Source organism: Rattus norvegicus, chromosome 7 (genome assembly GCF_021556685.1).
Source record: "Rattus norvegicus strain SHRSP/BbbUtx chromosome 7, alternate assembly SHRSP_T2T, whole genome shotgun sequence".
In the NCBI taxonomy this organism is placed as follows: domain Eukaryota; kingdom Metazoa; phylum Chordata; class Mammalia; order Rodentia; family Muridae; genus Rattus; species Rattus norvegicus.
In genome coordinates this window covers 117,161,995-117,183,967 of record NC_141540.1, presented here as the reverse complement: position 1 = coordinate 117,183,967, position 21,973 = coordinate 117,161,995, and the positions used below count along the sequence as shown (strand labels likewise).

The 21,973-nt window shown below is 48.7% G+C and overlaps 2 protein-coding genes across 10 annotated transcripts; both read left to right on the top strand.

Annotated features, from left to right (window-relative positions):
* Positions 1-8,180: 8,180 nt before the first annotated feature.
* Gfus (GDP-L-fucose synthase) lies at positions 8,181-13,034 on the top strand. Of its 9 annotated transcripts, none has more exons than XR_015623910.1 (11): positions 8,181-8,222; positions 8,880-9,037; positions 9,400-9,514; positions 10,837-10,965; positions 11,053-11,126; positions 11,303-11,470; positions 11,563-11,627; positions 11,880-11,946; positions 12,080-12,159; positions 12,333-12,432; positions 12,718-13,034. XR_015623910.1 is itself a non-coding variant. In XM_087556542.1 (11 exons), the coding sequence occupies exons 2-11, from the start codon at positions 8,892-8,894 to the stop codon at positions 12,771-12,773; spliced, it is 966 nt and encodes a 321-aa protein (XP_087412668.1). In that variant the 5' UTR covers positions 8,181-8,273; positions 8,880-8,891; the 3' UTR covers positions 12,774-13,034.
* Positions 13,035-16,318: 3,284 nt separating this feature from the next.
* Positions 16,319-21,588, top strand: Pycr3 (pyrroline-5-carboxylate reductase 3). The gene is given in 6 exon segments (NM_001011993.1): positions 16,319-16,472; positions 18,436-18,500; positions 18,885-19,064; positions 19,312-19,524; positions 20,595-20,687; positions 20,828-21,588. Coding segments are annotated over 6 exon segments (825 nt in total). The 5' UTR covers positions 16,319-16,381; the 3' UTR covers positions 21,011-21,588.
* Positions 21,589-21,973: the final 385 nt, after the last annotated feature.

Below are 21,973 nucleotides of genomic sequence, written 5' to 3'. Positions count from 1 at the left end.
TGTCTCAGAGGCTTAGTGCTGAATAAGCTCACCCTTTCTAGTTCTTTTTGAACTGTGGCTGACTGGTTCAATTCAGCTATTCTGGCTCAAAAATTCTCCAAGCTGACTGATTGAAAATGGCTTCTCTTGGCTTCTCACTGAATTGCTCTGCTTGAAAAAAATTGCCTCTGAATTACACGAACTGTATACAGCATTCAGCTTCACTCAAACTGAGCTACACCGAACAGAACTGAACTAAACTGCCCTGAACTGAACTCTAAAGTCAGTGAATGATTTTTACCCCATTAGCTTCCAAATGAATGAGACTCAGACTATGATTGATTGATTGATTGATTGATTGATTGATTTAGTTTTGGCACAACTACTGGGGGAATTAGCCCTAGTCTATTTCTTTTCCCCAGAGCTAGACTGCTAATTCCCCAGCTGTGCTCCCAGGTACTTGCAGTGTGAGTCTTCCTGGATTATGTCTGTCCCATCAACATGTCCTCAAGGTCCATTTCACTTCGGTCACATGCTCCTGGTCCCTCATGTCTAGTGGAGATCTTCTGTCCTCTCTGTCTTCCTTCTCCTACCCTCCTTTTTCCTTCTTCTCTCCTCTCCTTCTTCCTGTGGTTCCTACCCGCACCCTCCCCCCCCCCAGCCTGGTCACTGAAACTCCACCTACTTCTATTCTCCACAGTAATTGCCTGTAGCCATTTTTATTTAATCAATAGCTTTAAATTTGGGAGCAAGGTTTACATTACGTAGCATCACTTGGTATACATGAGGATTTGCTCATCCAGGCAACCAGATCTCGGGAGCCGGCAGTTGGCATTTGAATACATGGCAGCACCAGACGAATGCCCAAACACTGAACTGAACTCAACTGAACCTCACTGCATTGCCTGAACTCAACTGCACTCACTGAACCGCCCTCCCCTCCTGACTCTGCACCTCTTAAGTAGCTTCTCTTTCCTGTCTGATCTCATGAAAGTTGGGTGTATCCTATATCTGACTCATTCCATCACATCTTTGATTCATTATTTTATCATTGTTTGAGATTAAAGCTGCGTGCTAAGGGTGTGCTTGTATCCCAGCCAGAGAGATTAAAAGTGTGTCATTCCATCTGGACCACACAGACCTAGATTTGATGTGATCCCTTGGATGTGATCCCTTGCCAAAGCATCTATTGTTGCAGGATTAAAATTCCTCTACACATACAGCCTGATCTTATGGAGGCATTTTCTTGGTTGAGGCTCCCTCCTCTCAGAGGGAGGACATATTAGTCCTGAAAACTGCAGATGTTTACAGAAGGACATGGGCTTAAACTCCACTCTTTGTTCCTCGAAAGCAAGCACTTTACCAGCTGAGCTACCTCCCTAGTCCCAACCCAGGCTCCTAATGGCAAAAGGGTAGATGCAAGGTATTTGAAACTTGTGGTAAGGAATCCAGTGCCTTCTACAGCTGGACTTATGCTTCACCGAGAAGCTGTGGTCATATTGTAGCTTTCTCAATTATCTGAGAGCTTTCTTCTTCTTTTTTTAATCTGAGAACTTTTAATGTTTAAACAAACCTTACCAGTAGTGGGTTGTGGGGCAAGTAGACTATGCCACTAGACAGAAGAACTGGAAAGGTTGAAGCAGGTTCAAAAAACCCAGGAGAGCTCATAATTGAGAATGGCAGGCATTGGAACCAGCTTCTGGCTAGCTCTGCCTATCCTGGAACACATAACCATGACACCTCACCGAAAGGACCACGACAGTGGGTCACATAGCATAAAAATAGCTAGAGTTCTCCATGCTAATGAGGTATCTAGATAGGCCCCAAATATTTAGCCAATTAGCTTCCCTTCCTGGGCATCCCTTCCTGCAAAATGTATTTAATCCATGGTTTACCCTGAGTAAGACATATGCATTTACATAGGCTATAAATAAAGCAGTTTGGACAAGCAAGGAAGATTTCTTACACTAAGAATCACTGTGGGGTGGGGTGCAGGCATTTGTAGTAAAGAGACAATAAATATCCGAGAGAATCATTCTCTTTTCCAGCCTGTAAAACCTCTTGGCGCTCACTCAGAACTTGACTGCATTCTGCCCCATCCTGGGGTCAGGCATCCCATTTCTGCTTTGCAAGTGGGGGAAGGTTAGATCAGTGGACCACTGTTCTGAATTCCTCATAGTCCCCAGAGGCATCTGGATACAATGGAGATGGAGACCCTCTATCTGGGACCATGTTCTGCTTTCCTTGAGCAGCATGCTGGTGACAGTGTTGGAGCTCTGACGTCCCAGTGGTAAGGCAGACATGCAGCCCAACAGTAGTTGTTGATGACCACAGTACATGCCTTTAATTCTAGCACTGAGGAGGCAGAGTCAGGTGGATCTCTGAGTTTGAAGCCAGCCTTGTCTACAGAGCAAGTTCCAGGACAACCAGGGCTACACAGAGAAACCCTGTCTTGTGGAGAAAAAAAAGCATCATAGTTATCACAAGGGTAGTTAGATTGCCAAAGAGGGGCTGCTTAGCTTGCTCAGCTGACAGTTCTCTCTAGGAAGCTAGGCACAATAAGCTAGGCATGATAAGCTAGTACTTGTCAATTAAGGAGTTAATTTAGGACCCCTGCATCCTGCTCTCAGTGTCTTACTTATTCAGAGGAAAAGTAAACATTGATAAGGCTGGGCACATACCTTGTGTGGATCTCTGTGAATTCAAGGCAAGCCTGCTCTACATAGCTAGTTCTAGACCAGCCAAAGCTACATAATGACATCTTGGCTCAAAAAGGCAGTGGGAGAAGATTGACGGGAACCATTTTTCCTGCTTCTGTGGAAGCCTGGTTGTTAGGCAGAGTCAAGGCAGGTGAGGGTCTGCTGGCAGACATGGAACCATAAGAGGAGGTGCACCCAAGGCAAGGAACTACAGCTCAAGGCAAGGGGCTGGATGTTCTGTTAATCTTGGTGGAAGAAACAAGGAAGGCCTCCAGATGGGAACAGATAACCTACGTACACCAGCCATTGTCTCTGCTAGCATGTGACTTTATTTCCCACAATACTATAAAGTATACAAAGGCTATGAGAAACACAGTCAGGGCTGGCATGGTATAGACCTGCAGCCCTCCCAATTTCTAACTTTTGTCTCTGAGTCTTCTTTTCTGTCTTTCCTACAGTCATCCTCTTTCCTCCCTCAGAGGAGTGTTTGACTTCACAGCGGCAGGACTGGCGCTACTAATCATCATTTTCAATGCTTACTTTTCCTCTAAGTAAGTAAGATACTTTAAAGATTTATTTATTATATAAGTACACTGTCGCTATCTTCAGGCACACAGCAGAAGAGGACATCCAATCTCATTACAGATGGCTGTGAGCCACCTTGTTGTTGTGGTCATTGGGATTTGAACTCAGGACCTCTGGAAGAGCAGTCAGTGCTCTTAACTGCTGAGCCATCTCTCCAGCCCCAAGCTTTATCATTATTAAACAATATTGTAACAGTACTAAGCTTGTGCCCAAGGATATTCCTAGACAAACTCTGAGACTAGATCTCCACTCTAGAGATAACCAGCCTGGAGACTCCCAGCATACATTGCCAGCCAGGCCCATAGATGAACGAACTCTGGAGCTGAGTGATCCTGAGCCTTCCAGCAGGCTCAGCAGAACCACAGGTAGAACTGTTCTAATTTCCTAGAGAGTTTAGGAAAGGGCTTCCCACTGTGAAGGAATCTTCCCCACAGCAACAAGGTCCTTAAAGACTTGAGTGCCATTCTGTCGGGGTGACCTTCCTTAGGTTGTATTAAGGTGTGCCTCTGTATTTTCAGTTGTTAATACCGTTCCTGCAGAGAGCTCAGTGTTGGCAGGGTTTTGGTACAGTCTGTCCTATGATTGGGTTTTCTATTCTATACATGTTTGTCCTTCCTCACCTTCCAAAGGCAATCTAAACTATGTATCCAGCATTGTCCTGCTGCTGAATGGTTGTAAACATCCTGCAATATTTGAAGCCCAACTTGGAGCTAGGTAGAATGGGGAATTTGATTTCAAGTGCTGTAGAGGAAACAGCAGGGGGCCAAGAAGTGGATGTATGCTTAGGTTTTTTTTAAAATCTACTTTTAACAAGGGTTCACGAGTGCTTCAATTCCTCCTTCTAGCCCACAGTCCGAAGGTAGGGGAGAGAGGATGGTAAATAGAACAGGGAATGTGGACCTGTTTAGACATAGCTCCTTGAGACGATTCCAATCTCAGTTTGTCAGGACACCAGCAGTCCAGTTCACTGGTGTCAGAATATCAAACACAAATCAGCAGCACGATCTGGCAGAAACCTCCAGGCCTCAGCCAATTGTCAGGAGACAGCAGGAGTGACCAGGACCAGCTGAAGACTCAGCAAAAGTTCTTAGCCATGCTTCTCTCCACGAAGAACAGCAAAGCTGAAGACAAGGGACCAGCGAAGACTTACAAAGCTAGCTATGTAAGCACACTGTCGCTGTCTGCTGAGTCCTATTTATACTCTCTCCAAATGTCACATGTCCTCCCACCCAACAGGTATTCCCTCAGCAAAACACCACGTGAGTCTGTATCACCTGACATATCCAGAGACTTCCACTTCAATATGGATATTGTTTTTTAAGACATGGTTGTGTTGGGGTTGGGGATTTAACTCAGTGGTAGAGCGCTTGCCTAGCAAGCGCAAGGCCCTGGGTTTGGCCCCCAGCTCCGGAAAAAAAAAAAAAGACATGGTTGTGTTAGCATTTTGTCTAGTTTCTGCCCCACAGTTACCTGGCAACAGTCAGGTGTGTCTGACTCTTGCCCTCTCTGCTCTCTCTAGCCTTCTTGCTCCCACTCTGTCCTCTCTTCCCGCTCCCTGACTTTCCCCATCCCTCCCCCCACATGCTCATGGCCAGCCTCTACTCCTCAACACTCTCTCTCTCTCTCTCTCTCTCTCTCTCTCTCTCTCTCTCTCTACTACCCTCTCAGCTCCCCTCCCATACCCTGAATAAACTCTATTCCATACTATACCATCATGTGGCTGGTCCCTCAGAGGAACCCCCTTGCTCCACACCTGACTACCCATCCAGCAAACATATTTCTTCTCTCTATCTTTTTTTTTTTTTTTGGTTCTTTTTTTCGGAGCTGGGGACCGAACCCAGGGCCTTGCGCTTCCTAGGCAAGCGCTCTACCACTGAGCTAAATCCCCAACCCCTCTCTATCTTTTTATAAAACACAATAGGTTGCTTCTGCTGAGATATTCCCTACTTTGCTACCAGAGGGGTTTTTCTGTTTTTTTTTTTTTCTTCCTCTATTCTGTCTCCAAAATGTTGGGAGAATGGCTGAGCAGTTGGAAAAAATTGCAGGTGGAAATGGAAGCAATGGGGAGGCAAGTAGTGGCAGAAAATGGAGAAAAAAAGACAGATCAAGAAAGTGGAAGTTTTCTGCAGAAGGAAAGAGGAGAGAAACTATGCCACAGGGTAGTCAGGTCAGAGATGTCTGAAAAGGCAGGAGGACAGTCTGACGAAACACCCTGTTTTGAAAGTAAGGATTGATCTCAAATCAATTGTGCCATTGGAGGTAGAGGATTATGAGGGTTATGAGGTCACCATCAGTTTTCCAGTAGTCATACGGCATCTATGCCTGCTAATGGGATAGAACAAGGTTATGACAAGATATGATGTCATCCTGTAGGAATGGTAGATCTGAGGCACTTTATAGAGCCTATGGTTTCATATGGAATGATTTGGTCTTTTGTGGAGTAAATTCTAAATAACTAAGCTACTCAAAATAGAATTATCCCCCAACACTGGAAGGGGCTGGTAACAGCTGTACTAGACTCTGGTCCACAATTGCAGAGGTTGACATGGCAGAGGGGAGAAGCCATGTAATTGAACAGTGGATAGAGGAGGGGAATGAATATAGTCGAAATCAGTTGCTGAGTGAAGGGCAGTACTTTGATTTACAAGAACAGATTTAATTTGATGATGCCATTATAGAACAATGTCATTTAGTGGCTTTAAGAGCCTGCAGGAAAGTTGGGGAGCCCTGGAAAAGGTCTGCCTACTTTACAAGGATTATACAAGGCTCTGGAGAAGCCTTCATTGATTTTTTTTTTTGTAAAGTTCAGTCTCAGCTGTGAACAAAATTATATCAGATCCTGAGGCAAGACAGGTGTTGATAGAAACCTTGGTGTATGAACATTCAGATATTGAATGGAAAAAAGTTATTAAACCCTTAAAGGTGTGGGCAGTGCCCATGGACAAGTGGATAAGGAATATCACAGATATTGGTTCTAATGTGTACCATGAGTCAAACTGTATCTCTGATATCAAAATGCCTGGTGAACTAACTGCAAGAAATATGGTACGTTATGCCAGAGAGACAAACAGGCCATTTCTAGTGGCAATGGTTTTTCTAAATATAAACCAGATAAAAGGCCTAGGCTTCCTAGGGTGTGCAGGAGATGTAGTAAGGGTTGCCGTTGGACCAATGAGTGTAGGTTCAAGAGAGATGGCCAAGACAATTTCTAGACTTTGGGGCCTGGCCCAGGTCCCCATAGCAAAAACCATGAGTGGTTTCAGACAAGAACAGCTAAGAGTTACCAAGTTATAGAAAAAGCTGGAATTAAATGAGCCTATGTACTATAAGAATGTGTTAACATCAGAATGGAAGCCTGCAGAAGTCTTACGTTGGGGACACAGGTTTGTTTACATCTCTACAAGAAATGATACCATCTGAACTTATGAAGATTAGAATCGAGCAGGAGAGGCATCCTGAAAACCATGGCTACTGATCCAAAAATTGCTCCATGACCAATGCAAGTCTTATAAAGGACAACATTTAATTGGAGCTGGCTTACAGGTTCAGAGGTCCAGTCCATTATCATCAAGATGGGAATAGGGCAGCATCTAGATAGGCATGATGCAGGCAGAGTTCTACATCTTCATCTGAAGGCTGCTAGCGGAAGGAAGACTGACTTCCAGGTATCTAGGACTAGGATGTACAAGCCCAAACCCACAGCGACACACCTATTCCAACAAGACCACACCTCCAAATAGCGCCATTCCCTGGACCAAGCATATTCAAACCATAACAATACGGTTCCAACGAAAACCACTGGGTCTTCCAAATTTATTATTGTCCAATAATTCTGGTGTTAAGGAAAAACACAAATGTTCTCTCCCCAATCATTTATTTGGCTTCCAGGGGTGGGGCCAGGATTGAACTCAGGGCTTGTTAGCAAATGTTCTGAGCCATTTCCTCAGCCTGTGTTTTGTTTATTTTTGTTCGTTTTGTTTTATTTTGTTTTGAGGCTGTGTAGCTCTGGCCACCCTGGAACTCACTTTGTAGACAGGCTGGCCTCAAATTCAGAGATCTGCCTGACTCTGACTCCTGAGTACTGGGATTAAAGGCATGCAACATCATACTCTGTGTTTTTAAATCTGTCTCTTTTTAAATTAATACTACCATCACAGTTGATATACATACAATTAGCTAAATTCAATCATCTGCAGTCCTACTTACCTTCTCATAACCGATATATTTTTTTAGGTTTTTTTTTTTACATTTATTTATTGTTTGTATGTGTGGGTGCATATATGGGACAGTGTAAGCATGAAGATCAGAGAACAACTTGTGGAAGTCAGTTCTGGCTTTCCAATAAATGGGTCAGAGTAGATCAAACTCAGGTGAACAGGTTTGGAGTCAAGTGCTCACCATCCCAATATGTGCCCCTTTGGCTGGTATTTTAATTTTTCATTATGAAATACACTTTAAGATGTTGCTGAGGTAGAAGAGATTTTATTCACTGCTTTAAAATACTCTATTTACATAAACAAATCGCGTCTTCTGTGAATTCTTGACTGGAACACACAACTGGTGAGGGATGCCGACTCAACCATATGCGTGGCCACTCAAAGACATGCAGGAGGGCTAATTGGAAGTGGTCATCGTTGCAGGATAAGAACTGGAGTTTCCTGGCCGGTCCACAAGTCCCTTGCGGGACCTGTGTCCTTTGACCACCAGAGTGTGTCTAGGTGGGCAGCTTGTCCCCTGCATTGCAGTTCCGGCAGTCAAACAGGGCCACCCCACCCGGGTCCAGGGACGGCGGTGTAGTACAGAAAACGTTTCCCAGAAGGGCCCGCGCCTCACTGGCGCATGACAAAGACTACATTTCCCAGAGTTCCCCGGGAGGGCCTCGCCCCCTCCAATTGAGCTGGGAGTAGCTGGAGAATTGTGCACCGGAAGTAGCTCTTGGACTAGTGGAACCCATCGCAGGTGAGACTTACAGTTGGATACGGCGCAGCAAACCAGGGACCTCGCAGGCTGGTCAGGGCCGTAAGAGTGCGTCTCGCATCGTGGGTCTGAGTGGGGTTGGGCTGGGTCGGGAACTAAGGGGTTTGGGGGCCGGGCCCTTGCTCATCTGGATAAGAGTGAAGCCATGCTGCTGGTTCAGAGCCCCCCTTACAGGGACCGTAACAAATTTCCAGCGTCCCGAAGCCGTCCAGTGGTGCACCCTGCCCTAGAAGAACTAGGTTTTCCTACGTCGTAGGCTATCAGCTCAGTACTTGTGAATACGGGACTCCAAGCATGGGCACCTGTAGGGTGAACGTTGGGGAGAAGCAGCTACTACGATCTGTGCAGGGTTCTGCCAGCCCTAATTTTGTAGTCATAGGGATGAGGTGTACGTTTCCTCTGCCTAGTAGGTTCTCGGGTTGGGACCAAGTTGCTTTGTTTGGACGGCAGCCAGCAGGAACCTATAATGCCCAGGGCAAAGGACTTCCTGGGGGAACAGAGCTGGGTGTGTCTGTCAGCCTATTGTCGCTCCTCCTTGGGAGTTTTGATTCTGTACCTCCTGGCATTGGCCAAGGAGAATGGGGTAGGGAAAGTGGCACCTCCTATATCCTCCTTAGTTCGTGTCATTTTGCTCTTCAGGTGCAGACCATAATGGGTGAACCCCACGGATCCATGAGGATCCTAGTAACAGGGGGCTCTGGACTGGTGGGCAGAGCCATCCAGAAGGTGGTCGCAGATGGGGCCGGCTTGCCTGGAGAGGAATGGGTGTTTGTCTCCTCCAAAGATGCAGATCTGACGTAAGTTGGGGCCATATTCAGACCCAATCCTTCCTCTTGGTTCCCCTTCCAGACTGAGTAGTACACTGCAGCGTTTGTTCTCGAGCCTAGCAGTAATCTACCCCGAGTTTGGGTCCTCCCTACCAGGTGACTGATCTGGCTGTGGTTGATGGCTGTGTTCTAAGTAAACATCCTCCTATAGTTCCGGGATTCCCACAACCGACAGCTGCTAAAACCCTGAACTTTGAGCCACTCGGCCCTTTGGTTGCCCCTCCAGTTCCAATCATGGACCCATTCAGTTTATATACTCACTGCCCAAGCTCTTAACTCCTGATTTCCTCAGGCCTCCCTAGGCCCACCCCTGACATCCTGGCTTCCCTCAGGGATGCAGCGCAAACCCAAGCTCTGTTCCAGAAGGTACAGCCCACCCACGTCATCCATCTTGCTGCAATGGTAGGCGGCCTTTTCCGGAATATTAAATACAACTTGGATTTCTGGGTAAGTTGGAGTGCTCAGGGGCAACGGGTATTGGGAGCCAGGAGCTTAGGTTCTTGAAACTTCCACAGATTTACCCCCAAGAAGCCCCTGAGGGCTGGTTTTGCACAGCCCTGGGGACATTTGGCTAAGTGCTGACCTGCAGGTGGGAAGTTGAAAGAAGCTAGCACATCATACTATGTGTCTGGGACTGAGCTTGCTTGGCTGACAGATTATCTGTCTGTCTGTCTGTCTATCTATCTATCTATCTATCTATCTATCTATCTATCTATGTAATGTGCGCTGGTGTTTTGCTTGTATGTATGTCTGTGTGAGGATGTCTGATCCCTTAGAACTGGAAGTACAGACAGTTGTGAGTTGCCATGTGGGTGCTGGGATTTGGTTCTCAGGAAGAGCAGTCACTGCTCCTAACTGCTGAGCCATCTTTCTAGCCTAAAAGTAAGTCAGTCAGTTTGTCTGTCTGTCTGTTTTTCGGGACAGGGTTTCTTTGTGTAGCCCTGGCTGTCCTGGAACTTTCTCTATAGACAAGACTGGCCTCAAACTCACAGAGATCCATCGCCTGCCCCTGCCTCTGGAGCACTGGGATTAAAGATGTGCTCCATCATCGCCGCAGCTACCAGATTCTTGTATTCCCAGGCTTGGTCTCCTCAGTTTTCTGAATCTACTAACCACTCCCGTGTGTTGGAGTGTCTATAGCATGTGCCTTAGGAGGAGAGGCGAAACGTAAGAGCCCTGCTTCTGCTGACCATGCTCCTAAGAGTTGGCCCACCTACCTCTGGGCAGTCAGAGGCTTTGACCTAGCTGGCCTGAGTAGACACTGCAGTATGCAAAGGTTCCCGCCAGATTTTGCCCCAGGACTCTCACCCAAAGCTCTCCTGCCTGGTCTCTACCTCTCCCCTGTTCTTAGACCTCATATTCGTTTAGGGAAGAGAACTGGAGAGGCACAGGGCAAGGCACTGAGAAATAACAGCCAGGCATGACACCTTTGGAATTGGAAGTGGAAGGATGGCTTCTCCCTTGTAATGGGAACCCCACCTAAAGTTTTCCTCATCTCTACTACCTTCCCTGCACTCAGTACCCCTGAGGATGCCCCTCTGGCCTCCACACCCAGGCAGGCAGGGCAGGACCTCCTTGTGGTCTTAGCGGACGGCAGCTTCTGTGAGGTCAGTGCTGGGAGGCTTGGCCTTATTCTAGAAGCACTTCAAATCTGTAGGCACAGATAGTGCTCATGTCTGAGCTAGGGTCTGCTCCCATGTCTGTGGAGGATCAGGAGAGAGGTTGGGTCCTCCGTAGGCAGCCTGATCCACCTGTCCCACCCACTGCAGAGGAAGAACGTGCACATCAATGACAACGTCCTACATTCAGCCTTCGAGGTGGGCACACGCAAGGTGGTCTCCTGCCTGTCCACCTGCATCTTCCCTGACAAGACCACCTATCCTATTGATGAGACCATGGTGAGGCGCGGGGCCTCCTGGGGTGGCCCCTGAACGTGTGGGCAGAACCAGGAAGTGTGGTTTCTCAGTGCACCCCTCCTCCTCCAGATCCACAACGGGCCGCCTCACAGCAGCAATTTTGGGTACTCATATGCCAAGAGGATGATTGACGTGCAGAACAGGTGCTCCCTCTTGGTCTTGCCCAGGCCTCTCTGGAGAGGGGAGGATGGACCCTTGGGTTAGTGAGGCCTTCCTGCTGCCTCACTTGTATCATTTTTAAGAAGCCAGTTTCAGAAGGAATCGGGGACACTAGGGGTGCATTCCGGGAAACGTATCAGGAGACACTGTGCCTCCACAGGGCCTACTTCCAGCAGCATGGCTGTACCTTCACCTCTGTCATCCCTACCAATGTCTTTGGGCCTTACGACAACTTCAACATCGAAGATGGCCACGTGCTGCCGGGCCTCATCCATAAGGTGCACCTGGCCAAGAGTGAGTGCAGCTGTCCGGCACGCGCCTGGCCCAGGTTACCTGCCTGAGGGGGGCTTTATGCTCAGCTGTGAGGTGGGCAGGGATCTGGGCCCAGCTGCAGAGCTCTGACGCGTGCCCCATCTGTAGGCAGTGGTTCAGCCTTGACTGTGTGGGGTACGGGGAAGCCGCGGAGACAGTTCATCTACTCACTGGTATGTTTGGGGCGAGCATGGCCTTCCCGGTAAAGCTGTGTGGGAGGTGGAGACCCAGGAAACAGTCCTTGAGCCTGCCAAGTCCCCAAGGGTGCAACTTTGACTCAGGAGGAGAAAGTGTGCCCTGAACGAGGGACCTCCATTGGGGGAGTCCCGGCTGTGCTCCCAAGGGAGCAGAAGCAGCGGCCCAACCTCCGCACTAGGTGCATTCGGTGCTTACCTGTGGATTTGACCTGACCTTTTGACCTCCAGGACCTAGCCCGGCTCTTCATCTGGGTCCTTCGGGAGTACAATGAGGTGGAGCCCATCATCCTCTCAGGTGGGCATCCTGCAGCTGCCTTTCCTACAGCAGGGCAGGACCTGTATCCACCCTGAGGAGTGGGGGAGCAGACATGCCCCTAGGGGTCTGGACAGGGAGGCCCGACTGACTACTGGCCCATGGTTCCCCACAGTGGGCGAGGAAGATGAAGTGTCTATCAAGGAGGCAGCTGAGGCTGTGGTGGAGGCCATGGACTTCTCTGGGGAAGTCACTGTATCCTTTGGCTCTGGTGATGGAGTGATGGTGAGGCAACATGGAGGGGTAATTCGGTCTTCCCTTGTAGGATGGCTAGCATAGCACCATTTTGTTTGTGGTGGTGCTTACCCTGGCAGCAGGAGGCGGGTGGGTAGTGCTCTTTCCGCTATGGTCTTGACCAAGGTATCCAGTTTGATTCAACAAAGTCAGATGGGCAGTATAAGAAGACAGCCAGCAATGGCAAGTTGCGGTCCTACTTGCCTGACTTCTGTTTCACACCCTTCAAGCAGGGTAAGTTCCTGTCCCTTCCAAAATCCTTAACCACCCCAACCTGCTTATAGGCTCTTTGCCCAATAGCCCTTGGCTTCAGCACCAGCTGTTTCTCCCTGTTCCCTGCTGAGGTCCCCATATTGGGACCATGGGGCTTGCTGTTCTGCCAGCTTGGTCACCAGATCCTTATCAGAGCCTGTACACCCTGAGAAGCCCGACACTATAGTGGAGGGTATGGGGGAGGGGTACCCTCCCTACCTCCTGGGAGGCGGGATAGTTACTGGCTCTCACTTTCTGTCTCTGCAGCTGTGAAGGAAACTTGTGCTTGGTTCACTGAAAACTACGAGCAGGCCCGGAAGTAAAGCACGGGCCAAGCAGGTGCTCACCTGGCTACACCCAGTCAGTGGTCACCTCCTCGCTTCTTGCCAAGAACTGAGGATAGTATCCAGCAACCTGAGCCACACGCTGACCTCTCTGCCAGGTGCTCCATGCCGCTGTCCAGTAGGGCCCATGTCCATCCCTGGGGAAAGGCCAGACCAACACCTTGCTTGTCTGCTTCTGCCCAACCTCAGTGTGTCCCTGCTGGTCTAGAAAGCAATAAAATGAATTTTCATGAGCCTGGACTCAGAAGCTGTACCAGCCTTCTCCTTTCTGTGGCACTGCCTGCCTGGCCTGGCCTGGCCTGGGACAGTGCCACTGTCCCTTGTGTGCTTCTTAGCTCCTAAGAGCTGTTATGCTCAAGGCGAGAGTCCCTGTGTGAAGGAGCATCAGGAAGCAGGCAGCATGGGCAGATGTCAGCGGTCAGCACTATCAGGTCTGGAGCAGGGGACATCCCTAACAGCCTAGACTGTACCTTGGACATGCTCAGCCCTTCCCTTGTGGTCACACACAGGCCATTCTCCCTCAGACTTGAGGACCATGCTGAAGTTAGGTGGGCCTCGATGTGGACAGAGTCAGTGGGCCATCTGGGGACACAAGGATGGGCCTGCTAGGAGGATTGGTGACGGGTGACCCAGACTTCTCTACGCCCCCCTCCCAGGCCTGGCCTTGTTGGTCAGTTTTAGCTGCCAGAGTGATGACATCCTGGACCTTTCCATTCTGATCATCCTTAGATAGTCAAATCCAGGCCAGTTAGGGCAGGCAGCACAAGAGATTTCCACCTAAGGCTGCTGCAGCTAGGGTTGGGTCACTTTGGTATTGTCTGTCTTTGACTCCTGCAGCTCTGGGTCATTTTCAGGTTCCCGTCGAAGAATGTATTCACCTAAGACTGTTAGGATTGTCTCCTGTCCATGATGACATGGGATTGGAAGTTACAGACCCCTTAACTGAGGAGAGCAGAGGGGGACATTTACTCCCAAGACTCAAGAGCTACAGCTCCAGGCAGGCAGAAGTGACAGTTGGCACCTGTGTCCTAACATTAAGACCATCCTTGGTGATGAACCATTAACCACCAGCCACAGCGAAAGCTGACAGCGGGCTGCTGGACAAGTCAGGGTATTTGAAAGGAACAGAACTGTTAGACACACTAGGTGATTTTTAGACTGGCTTATAGGATGTGTGCTGGGTAACCCAACAGTGATAAACACAGGACAGTTCAAGAATCCAGTGTATAAGGCTTCATGTCTGGGCAGCCGCAGCCTGGCAGCGAAGGCCTGGAGGACTCCTGGAGAGCTGCTGGTCCGTGTACTTTTAGACCCTACACAAACAAGCAAAAAAGTCTCCTTCCATGTCCTGTTATGGAGCTGCCACTAGAGGGCGCTGCCTCGCTTTACGGCAGGTCTTCCCACTTGTAATAATCCCAAAGAATCCTTTGAGGGTTGGCCCAGCAGCTTGTGTTTTAGTTAATTTCAGATGCAGTCAGAATTGACAATTTACACCTCCACTCGGCCCCTCCCCTCAGAAGCCACGCCCACCTGGCCCAGTACCTTCTTCCCAAGGGATCAGCCATGTCTACTGAGGTCTCATAGCTTGCTCAGCTTTCTCCACTCAGCCCAACCCTCCTATACATTCTGCCTCTCACCTCCCAGAAATACTAAAGATCCCCAATTGTTTTTTCTCACTACACTAACCCTTGGTTCCCAGTTTGCATCTGAGGCCTTTTGTAGCATGACAGTCAGGGCCTGCCTGGTCTTTCACCCTCTAAAGCTGTGTCAGCTAGCCCTTCCTATGTTGTACTGCCCAGTCTGTCTCAGGCCCATGCCTTCCTAGCACCCATCTCCAGACTTCCTTTAAACCTAGTCCTCTGATGAGCCTCCACGAAGCAGGCCAGGGCATTAAGGATGTAGTTCCCAGCCCCAGGAAGAGCTGATCTGAGTTTATCAGAACTTGCCAGACACCCAGTTATCAAGTGACCACCGGTCAGTGTGTTAAACGTGTCACTATGTCAAGGAATGCAATCTGTCCGAAGAATCAGAGTGCCTTGATCATTCTGCCCAGACAGCTGCGTGCGTTTTCGAACAGGCTCGAGGCCAAGTCTCAACCCTGAACATCTCTAGGTGTTGTTGGTTGCAGCCCAGAATACAGAAATTCCTTACACTCATGTTCATGTAAATGTCCCTTGTCCCCCACCTCTCCATAGTCATACCTGAATGGATTTTTCTGTCTCTGTATATAGTGAGGACTCTGCAAGTCCCTGTGTCAATCTGCTTTCTGTTGCTACCTGAGACAGTTAACTTCTAAGAAGAGGAAGCTTTTTTAATTTTTAGTCTTTAGCTCCTGGTTTTACTGGTTTCTATCTAATGTCAGGCAGACTTATCACTCTTAGGCTTCTGGTGGGTCTGGGGAAAGATTAGGGAATATACTCTTCACCTCAAACAGTGAAAGAGGAAAGGACTGTCCATCACATCCCAATTGTGGCAAGCAGAGGAAGCCATCTTTACTGTGGGACCTCACAGTCCAAGGACAGCATTGCCCTTCTAAGTGCCGTGTTCTATTTTACTTTTTCAAAACAAAACAAAACAAAACAAAACAAAACAGCAACAAACCACCTTTATCCAGTTTGTAGGAAGCCCGTGTATACTTTTGACTCAAAGTTACTTTAGGGAATAAAGATTAAGTTTAGTTGTTTGAATTGGTAATTTGGATAAGACCCTGATTGGTTTTTTAGGTTTGTTTGTTTGTTTGTTTGTTTGTTTTTTTGAGACAGGGATCTTCTCTATAGCTTTGGCTGTTCTGGAATTTGCTTTGTAGACCAGGTTGACCTCAAACTCAAGATCTATCTGCCTCGGACTTTCAAGTGCCAGGACCAAAGGTGTGTGCCACCACAGCCTAGCTTCTGATTACTCGTGAAAATTTTCTGCCCTTGTTCTGTTTTGAGCTTCTTGTCTTGCTTGTTTTTTCTTTTCTTTGCTCTTTCTCTTCAGCTAAATGACTATACATATAGGCAGCTAAGTGATTATATGTGGACTTCAATTCAGATAACTATTCTGGTGAGACACTAAAGCACGCAAGTTTTTTTTTTTTAAAAAATTTAAAAAAAATGCTGTGTACTGGCGACTGATGGTTAGTGCTGTTTTTGATGCGGAGAACCAGAACCTGCTCCAAGGATTGAACACAAGGCACACAAGCTAGATAGGAGCTGTATCAGCCTACTTGAATCATCCGGGGATGGTTCAAGCTTTTTTTTTCCTCTAAATCTCCATAAGGCTTTTGGAGAGACTCTAGCTTAGGGTTTCTCAGGAGAAATTAGACAACCGGCTTAGGACTAGCTCCCCATCCCTTCTCTTCTTTCTCCTCAGCAATATCACCTCAAGTAACAAAATCCATGTGTCTGCGCCCGCCCCGCCCCGCCCCGCCCCGCCCTTCCGTCCTCCCCGAACCCGCCCCACCCCGCCCCTCAGTTCTCCCCGAACCCGCCCCACCCCGCCCCTCAATCCTCCCCGAACCCGCCCAATCTCTTCTGTCTGTCAATGCAGCTCTAGTGGGCGGGGCCCGCTGCAGCAAGGACGAGAGAAGGCCAGCTCGGAACCGGATGGCGGATGAGATGTCTGAACCTCGGCGTGTGGGCTTCGTAGGTGCTGGTCGCATGGCGGAAGCCATTGCCCAAGGCCTCATCCGAGCAGGTGGGGAGGCGAGGCCTGGTTGGGGGATCTTTCTAATGGGAGGAACCCGTAAGTCTTGGCGGGAGGGGCGCACGTGGTACCCCAAGAGCCAGTAGCGTGAATTCTCTGGTTTCCTATGTGAGAATCCTACAACAGGCTTCTATCAAGGCCTCCAGAGTCCCTGGGTGAGCTCGCAGCCCCTTCCCAGGCGGATGAGTGGGCGGGCCAAGCGAGGTGTAAAAAAAAAAACAGTTTAGTTTATTTAACACTGATTGTGTTGGTGAATGATAATCCTTTAAATATATTGCATTAAAGAAAATTACGATTGACTTCACGCGTGACTTCTTTGTGTGTGGGCGGGAGGGGGTTGCTTGTTTGTTTGTTTGTTTTCGAGACAGGGTTTATTTGGCCTGGAATTTGCTGGTAGACCAGGCTGGCCCTGAACTTAGAGATCCATCTTTTTCTGCCTCCCAGAGTGCTGGGATTAAAAGTGTGAACCACCCCCCAGATGGCTCACTTTTAACTTTTTTTTTATCTCCTTAATGTGACTGTGAGTTGATAGTTCCATATGTGACTCAAATCATACCTTAGATTGAACTGATTTAATGCCAAGTTAAATGTCCAACTTCCTGGCCTCTCTTTCTATCCATGCCTCAGCTCCACTCTCAGAGGTGGGCAGCTGTGTGGACATTTGGGAGGAAGATTGGCCCTGTGTTCTGAAGAGTGTCTTCCATTACTGGTTTGTCATCTCTTCATGGCAACAGCACCTTGAATTTGAAGGTCGAAGTGTCTCCACCAGGGCCAGATGTCTGCTACCTGGGAGTGGAGGGTAGGGTGAGGAGAGAAGCAAACTCTTCCAGGCTGAGGACCGCTGGTTTATTTAGCTGATGCTAACACTAGCCTAACACTGCTGTACAGTGTTTAGAAACTTTATGAACAGATTGCAGATAGAGAAAGTTGGTGACCTTTGGGCTCTCTGATTTCAGCCGTACTTCAAAGTCCAGAGGCCCATGATTATTGGAGAATGGCTTCCTACAAACCGCAGGTGTTTACATGTAAAACTTGGCAGTTCATCTGCTATACCAACACGACCACTGACATAATTAGCTCCCTCTGTGTTCAGGTTATAGCATGAACTTCCATCTGGCCCAGTCTTTCTACCCCTATATCCTCCAAAACCAGATAATATCCCCCAGAGGGTTCACTTAGTCTCCCCAAGACATACCAGCTCACTTACCTGTTGAAAGGGAACACATCCCCTGTTAGGTCTTTATCAGACTGGCTTTGTTTGGTTTTTTTTTTTGTTTGTTTTGTTTTTTTTCAAGTCATGGTTTCTCTATATGACCCTGGCTGGCCTGGAACTCAGAGATTTGCCTGCCTCTTCCTAAATGCTAGGATTAAAGGCACGCCACATTCTCACCAGGCTAAGATGGGCTATTTTTTTAAGATTATATATGTTCTATCTGTGCACTGTGTGTGCATGCATGCTTACACACTTGGTGTCTTCAGAGGCCGGAAGAGGACACTGATTCCACTGGAAGTGGACTTATGAATAGCTGTCAGTTACCCATGTAGGTTGTAAGAACCTATCCCAAGTCATCTTCAAGAGCTGCAAGTACTCTCAACTGCTAAGCTGTCTCTCCAGACCTTTACCAACTACCTGGCTCTCCACCATACGGCCTTAGCTCTGGTGTTCCTTCACAGGCTTTGCATTTTGGCCAACAGATCTAAACATTCCTGTCAGCTATCCCTTTCCTGAAGGCAGAAACCCTTGAACATTCTTCCTTGTTAAGATTGGGCAGGTTCCTGGCCCCAGTGTCCAACAGAAATGACAGTGTCGTTAAAGTACCCTTGAATTGCCTTGATTGTTCAGCCCCAAGGACAAACATCCCTGCCTGTCCCTATGGAGCCTTAGGCTCTCAGTGGGATTAGCAAGCCCTTTCCTATCTCCCCAGACCTCACCAGCTTTTGCCCTTCTATCCAGGCAAAGTAGAAGCAAAGCAAGTGCTGGCCAGTGCACCAACAGACAAGAACCTCTGCCACTTCAGGGTGAGTGCGACATACGGCCTTGTGTTTCTGAAGCATTTATCAGGGGCCAGGTATGACTGGAGGTTTGAGATAGTTTGGTCTGTCCAGGAGAATTGGTAGTCAGATGCCAGGAAGACAAGCTTCTGGAAGGACTAGAGCAGATGCAGTACGTGCCTGTGTAGGATGGGTGTGGATACTGGGAGGAAAGGTTCCAGAAGGTAAAATTTAGAGCTTTAAGAGCAGGGCCTGTTGGGTTTGGCTTAGGCCTTGGAGACTACTGCAAGTACAGACATTTGTAGCAATATAGGATACAATATGGGATACAAAATGATCTATGACACACAGATGAGTCTGTGTAGGATGCCGCCTCACAGAGCCTCATTTCTGGCCTTTGTGTCTGTTTAGGCTCTGGGTTGCCAGACTACTCACTCCAACCACGAGGTGCTGCAAAACTGCCCACTCGTCATCTTTGCCACCAAACCCCAAGTCCTGCCAGCTGTTCTGGCAGAAGTGGCCCCTGTAGTCACCACTGAGCACATCATTGTATCCGTGGCTGCTGGGATCTCTCTGAGCTCTATGGAGGAGGTGAGTGGCCCCTTGGTGTGAATAAGGCCTGACTCTGAAATAGGTTCTGTTGGCCATGCTTGGGAAGCAGACAGCATCCTAGCCAAGCTCCCAAAGTTATCCAGTTGGCTCACCAGGGTTAGGTAGCTGGGATAGTGTTCTGCCAGTGTACCTGGGATCTGGGGACTAGAGGCTGCATTTGGCTGAGGTGTTTGCCTAGCAGGCCCCGTCTCTTAGGCTGCCTGATACTGAACTCTCTTCCGTCCAGCTGTTACCCCCAAAAACACGAGTACTGCGAGTCTCTCCCAATCTACCCTGCGTAGTTCAGGAGGGAGCTATGGTTATGACACGGGGCCACCATGCTGGGAATGAAGACGCCAAGCTCCTACAGAACTTGCTGGAAGCCTGTGGGCAGTGCATAGAGGTTCCTGAGTCCTACGTCGATATCCACACTGGCCTCAGCGGCAGTGGTGTGGCCTTTGTGAGTATTGTCTTAATCCATACCCTTAAATGTAAGCCCTTAGCAAAGGCCTTGCTCTCAAGGTCTCAGATGATCCATGGACCACCCGTGAGTTCTGCTGTCCCTCAGAACATCATGCTTTATTAGACCATTTTGAGGCTGGCCCCTTTACCAAACTTCTGGGTTTAGGCCTTATAGCCTAGGTATCTGTGACCATGTTTAGGGTTTTGTTTCCTGCGGTTCTGAGCCAGTGGCTCTCAACCTTCCTAGTCCTAATTCCTGTGACCCTTTAATACAGTTACTTATGTCGTGGTGACCCCCAACCAAAAAGTCATTTTCATTGCCACTTCATAATTGTAATTTTGCTACTGTTATAATTTATAACATATCAGTGTTTTCTGATGGTCTTAGACCACCCCTGTAAAAGGGTCATTCAACTCCCAAAGAGGTTGACAGGCATTTTCTCTCTCTTGGTGACCCAAACATAGGCCAGATTAGACAAGATTAAAAGTCAGAGGGGGGTTGGGGATCTAGCTCAGTGGTAGAGCGCTTGCCTAGCAAGCGCAAGGCCCTGGGTTCGGTCCCCAGCTCTGAAAAAATAAAAAATAAAAAACAGAAAACGTAAAAGTCAGTAAAGTTAGGTTTCTTAGGAGGCAGCTCTCTGGGTGGGTTCACCCATCTCACAGGTGGATGTCATTGAAGTCACACATCCAGGCCACAGCAAGGGAGTTTTATAGAGCTTAGGGGAATCGTGAAGACGTGTCAGGTAGGAGCTGGGTTTGTGTCCGTAGCATACGTGGTCAAAAACTGAGCCCCTAGGTGAGCACCCGTGAGTCCCGAAATGGAGAGACAAGGAGTGATGACTTGTTTACAGATGGAGGAGTTTCCTCTGTGTGGGCGGCATTGTGGGAAGGAGAGCAGATGGGGTTTCCCAGCCTGTGCGGGTGAATGAGCAGGGGTTCTAGCCTAACAGGGGTCACCACCCACAGGTTGAGAACCACTTATTCTGAGCATTCTCTAGCTGTGAACTGTGTCTAGCCAAAGGTCAACTTCGACATGTGTCCTCCCAACTCCCCATGCTGTCGCTACAGGTGTGTACATTTTCGGAGGCCCTGGCTGAAGGCGCCATCAAGATGGGCATGCCCAGTGACCTGGCCCACCGCATTGCCGCTCAGACCCTGCTGGTGAGTGAAGGAGGAGGTTGGTAAGGTTTGAGTGCTCTGTCTCCAGCAAACAGGAAGGCAAGCCTACAGAGTCCAGACAGGCTGGGGAACTATGTAGCTGCCTCTCTTTTCCTCCCACTACCCTTCACTCTTCTCCCTAGGGGACAGCCAAAATGCTGCAGCAGGAAGGGAAGCACCCAGCCCAGCTGAGGACGGATGTGCTCACACCAGCTGGAACCACCATCCACGGGCTTCATGCCCTAGAGCAGGGCGGTTTTCGAGCAGCTGCCATGAGTGCTGTGGAAGCAGCTACCTGCCGGGCTAAAGAGCTCAGCAAGAAGTAAGGCAAGGCCTCAGACGAGACTACAGGCTCCTTGCCCATCTGCAGGCTCTGTGGTGAGGATAGCCCTGCGTGGGTGTTGTATTGGGCGGTCCTCTGAGCTTAACGGCCATAGTCTTCATCCGAGAAGCTGTGACTACCCGTAAGATACCATCAAGAGGGGTTGGGGATTTAGCTCAGCGGTAGAGCGCTTGCCTAGCGAGCACAAGGCCCTGGGTTCGGTCCCCAACTCCGAAAAAAATAAAAAAAAAAAAAGATACCATCAAGAGTCAAGATGGGGTGTGTTGACTGTGACGTTCAGTCAAGGATTCAAGGAAGGAAAAGGGAGGGTCACTCAATCCTTCTCTGAGATTTCAGATCCTCCTTCTGCACCTCCCAGCCAGTTACAGTTGTGTCCTCATTGTGCAGGGCCTCATGGTCTCAGGAGGGGGTAGAATGTGTAGCCTGTGAAGGTGGTAGACATCATCCCCCATGCTGGCGTGAGACGTTTTGATGGTTGTGGCTGCTTTGTGATCACCCACACTCCCATAAGCAACACCCCGTTCATATTCTCTAAGCCCAATAAACTCATTTGTTCCCTAAGTTGGACTTTAGTGGAATTGTACTTTGTTTTGTCCTGGGTACCTTATAAAGAGAGGGTAAATATAATTCCTCGGGGAGAATTCCTGCAACACTGGGCACTAGCCTCCTTGCTTCTCTAGATCACCCCCATTTTCCCGTTGTCCCACCTCTAAGGACCATGGGTTGCTGTCCATCTGCATTTGGAAAAAGTATTCATTTTTGGAGGCCTCCTTACCCTGCAGAGGGGCAATAGCCCTACTGTAATTGGTAAGGTCAGCCTCCAGTATCTGAAAGCTGGCCTGTTTGTTGGAAGCAACAAAGTATCTTCTGCTTGCCATAAGAGCTACTGATTCTGGTCTGGAGCCCTGGCCCTCCTCTGGTTTTTCATGGGACTTCTCAAAAGCCA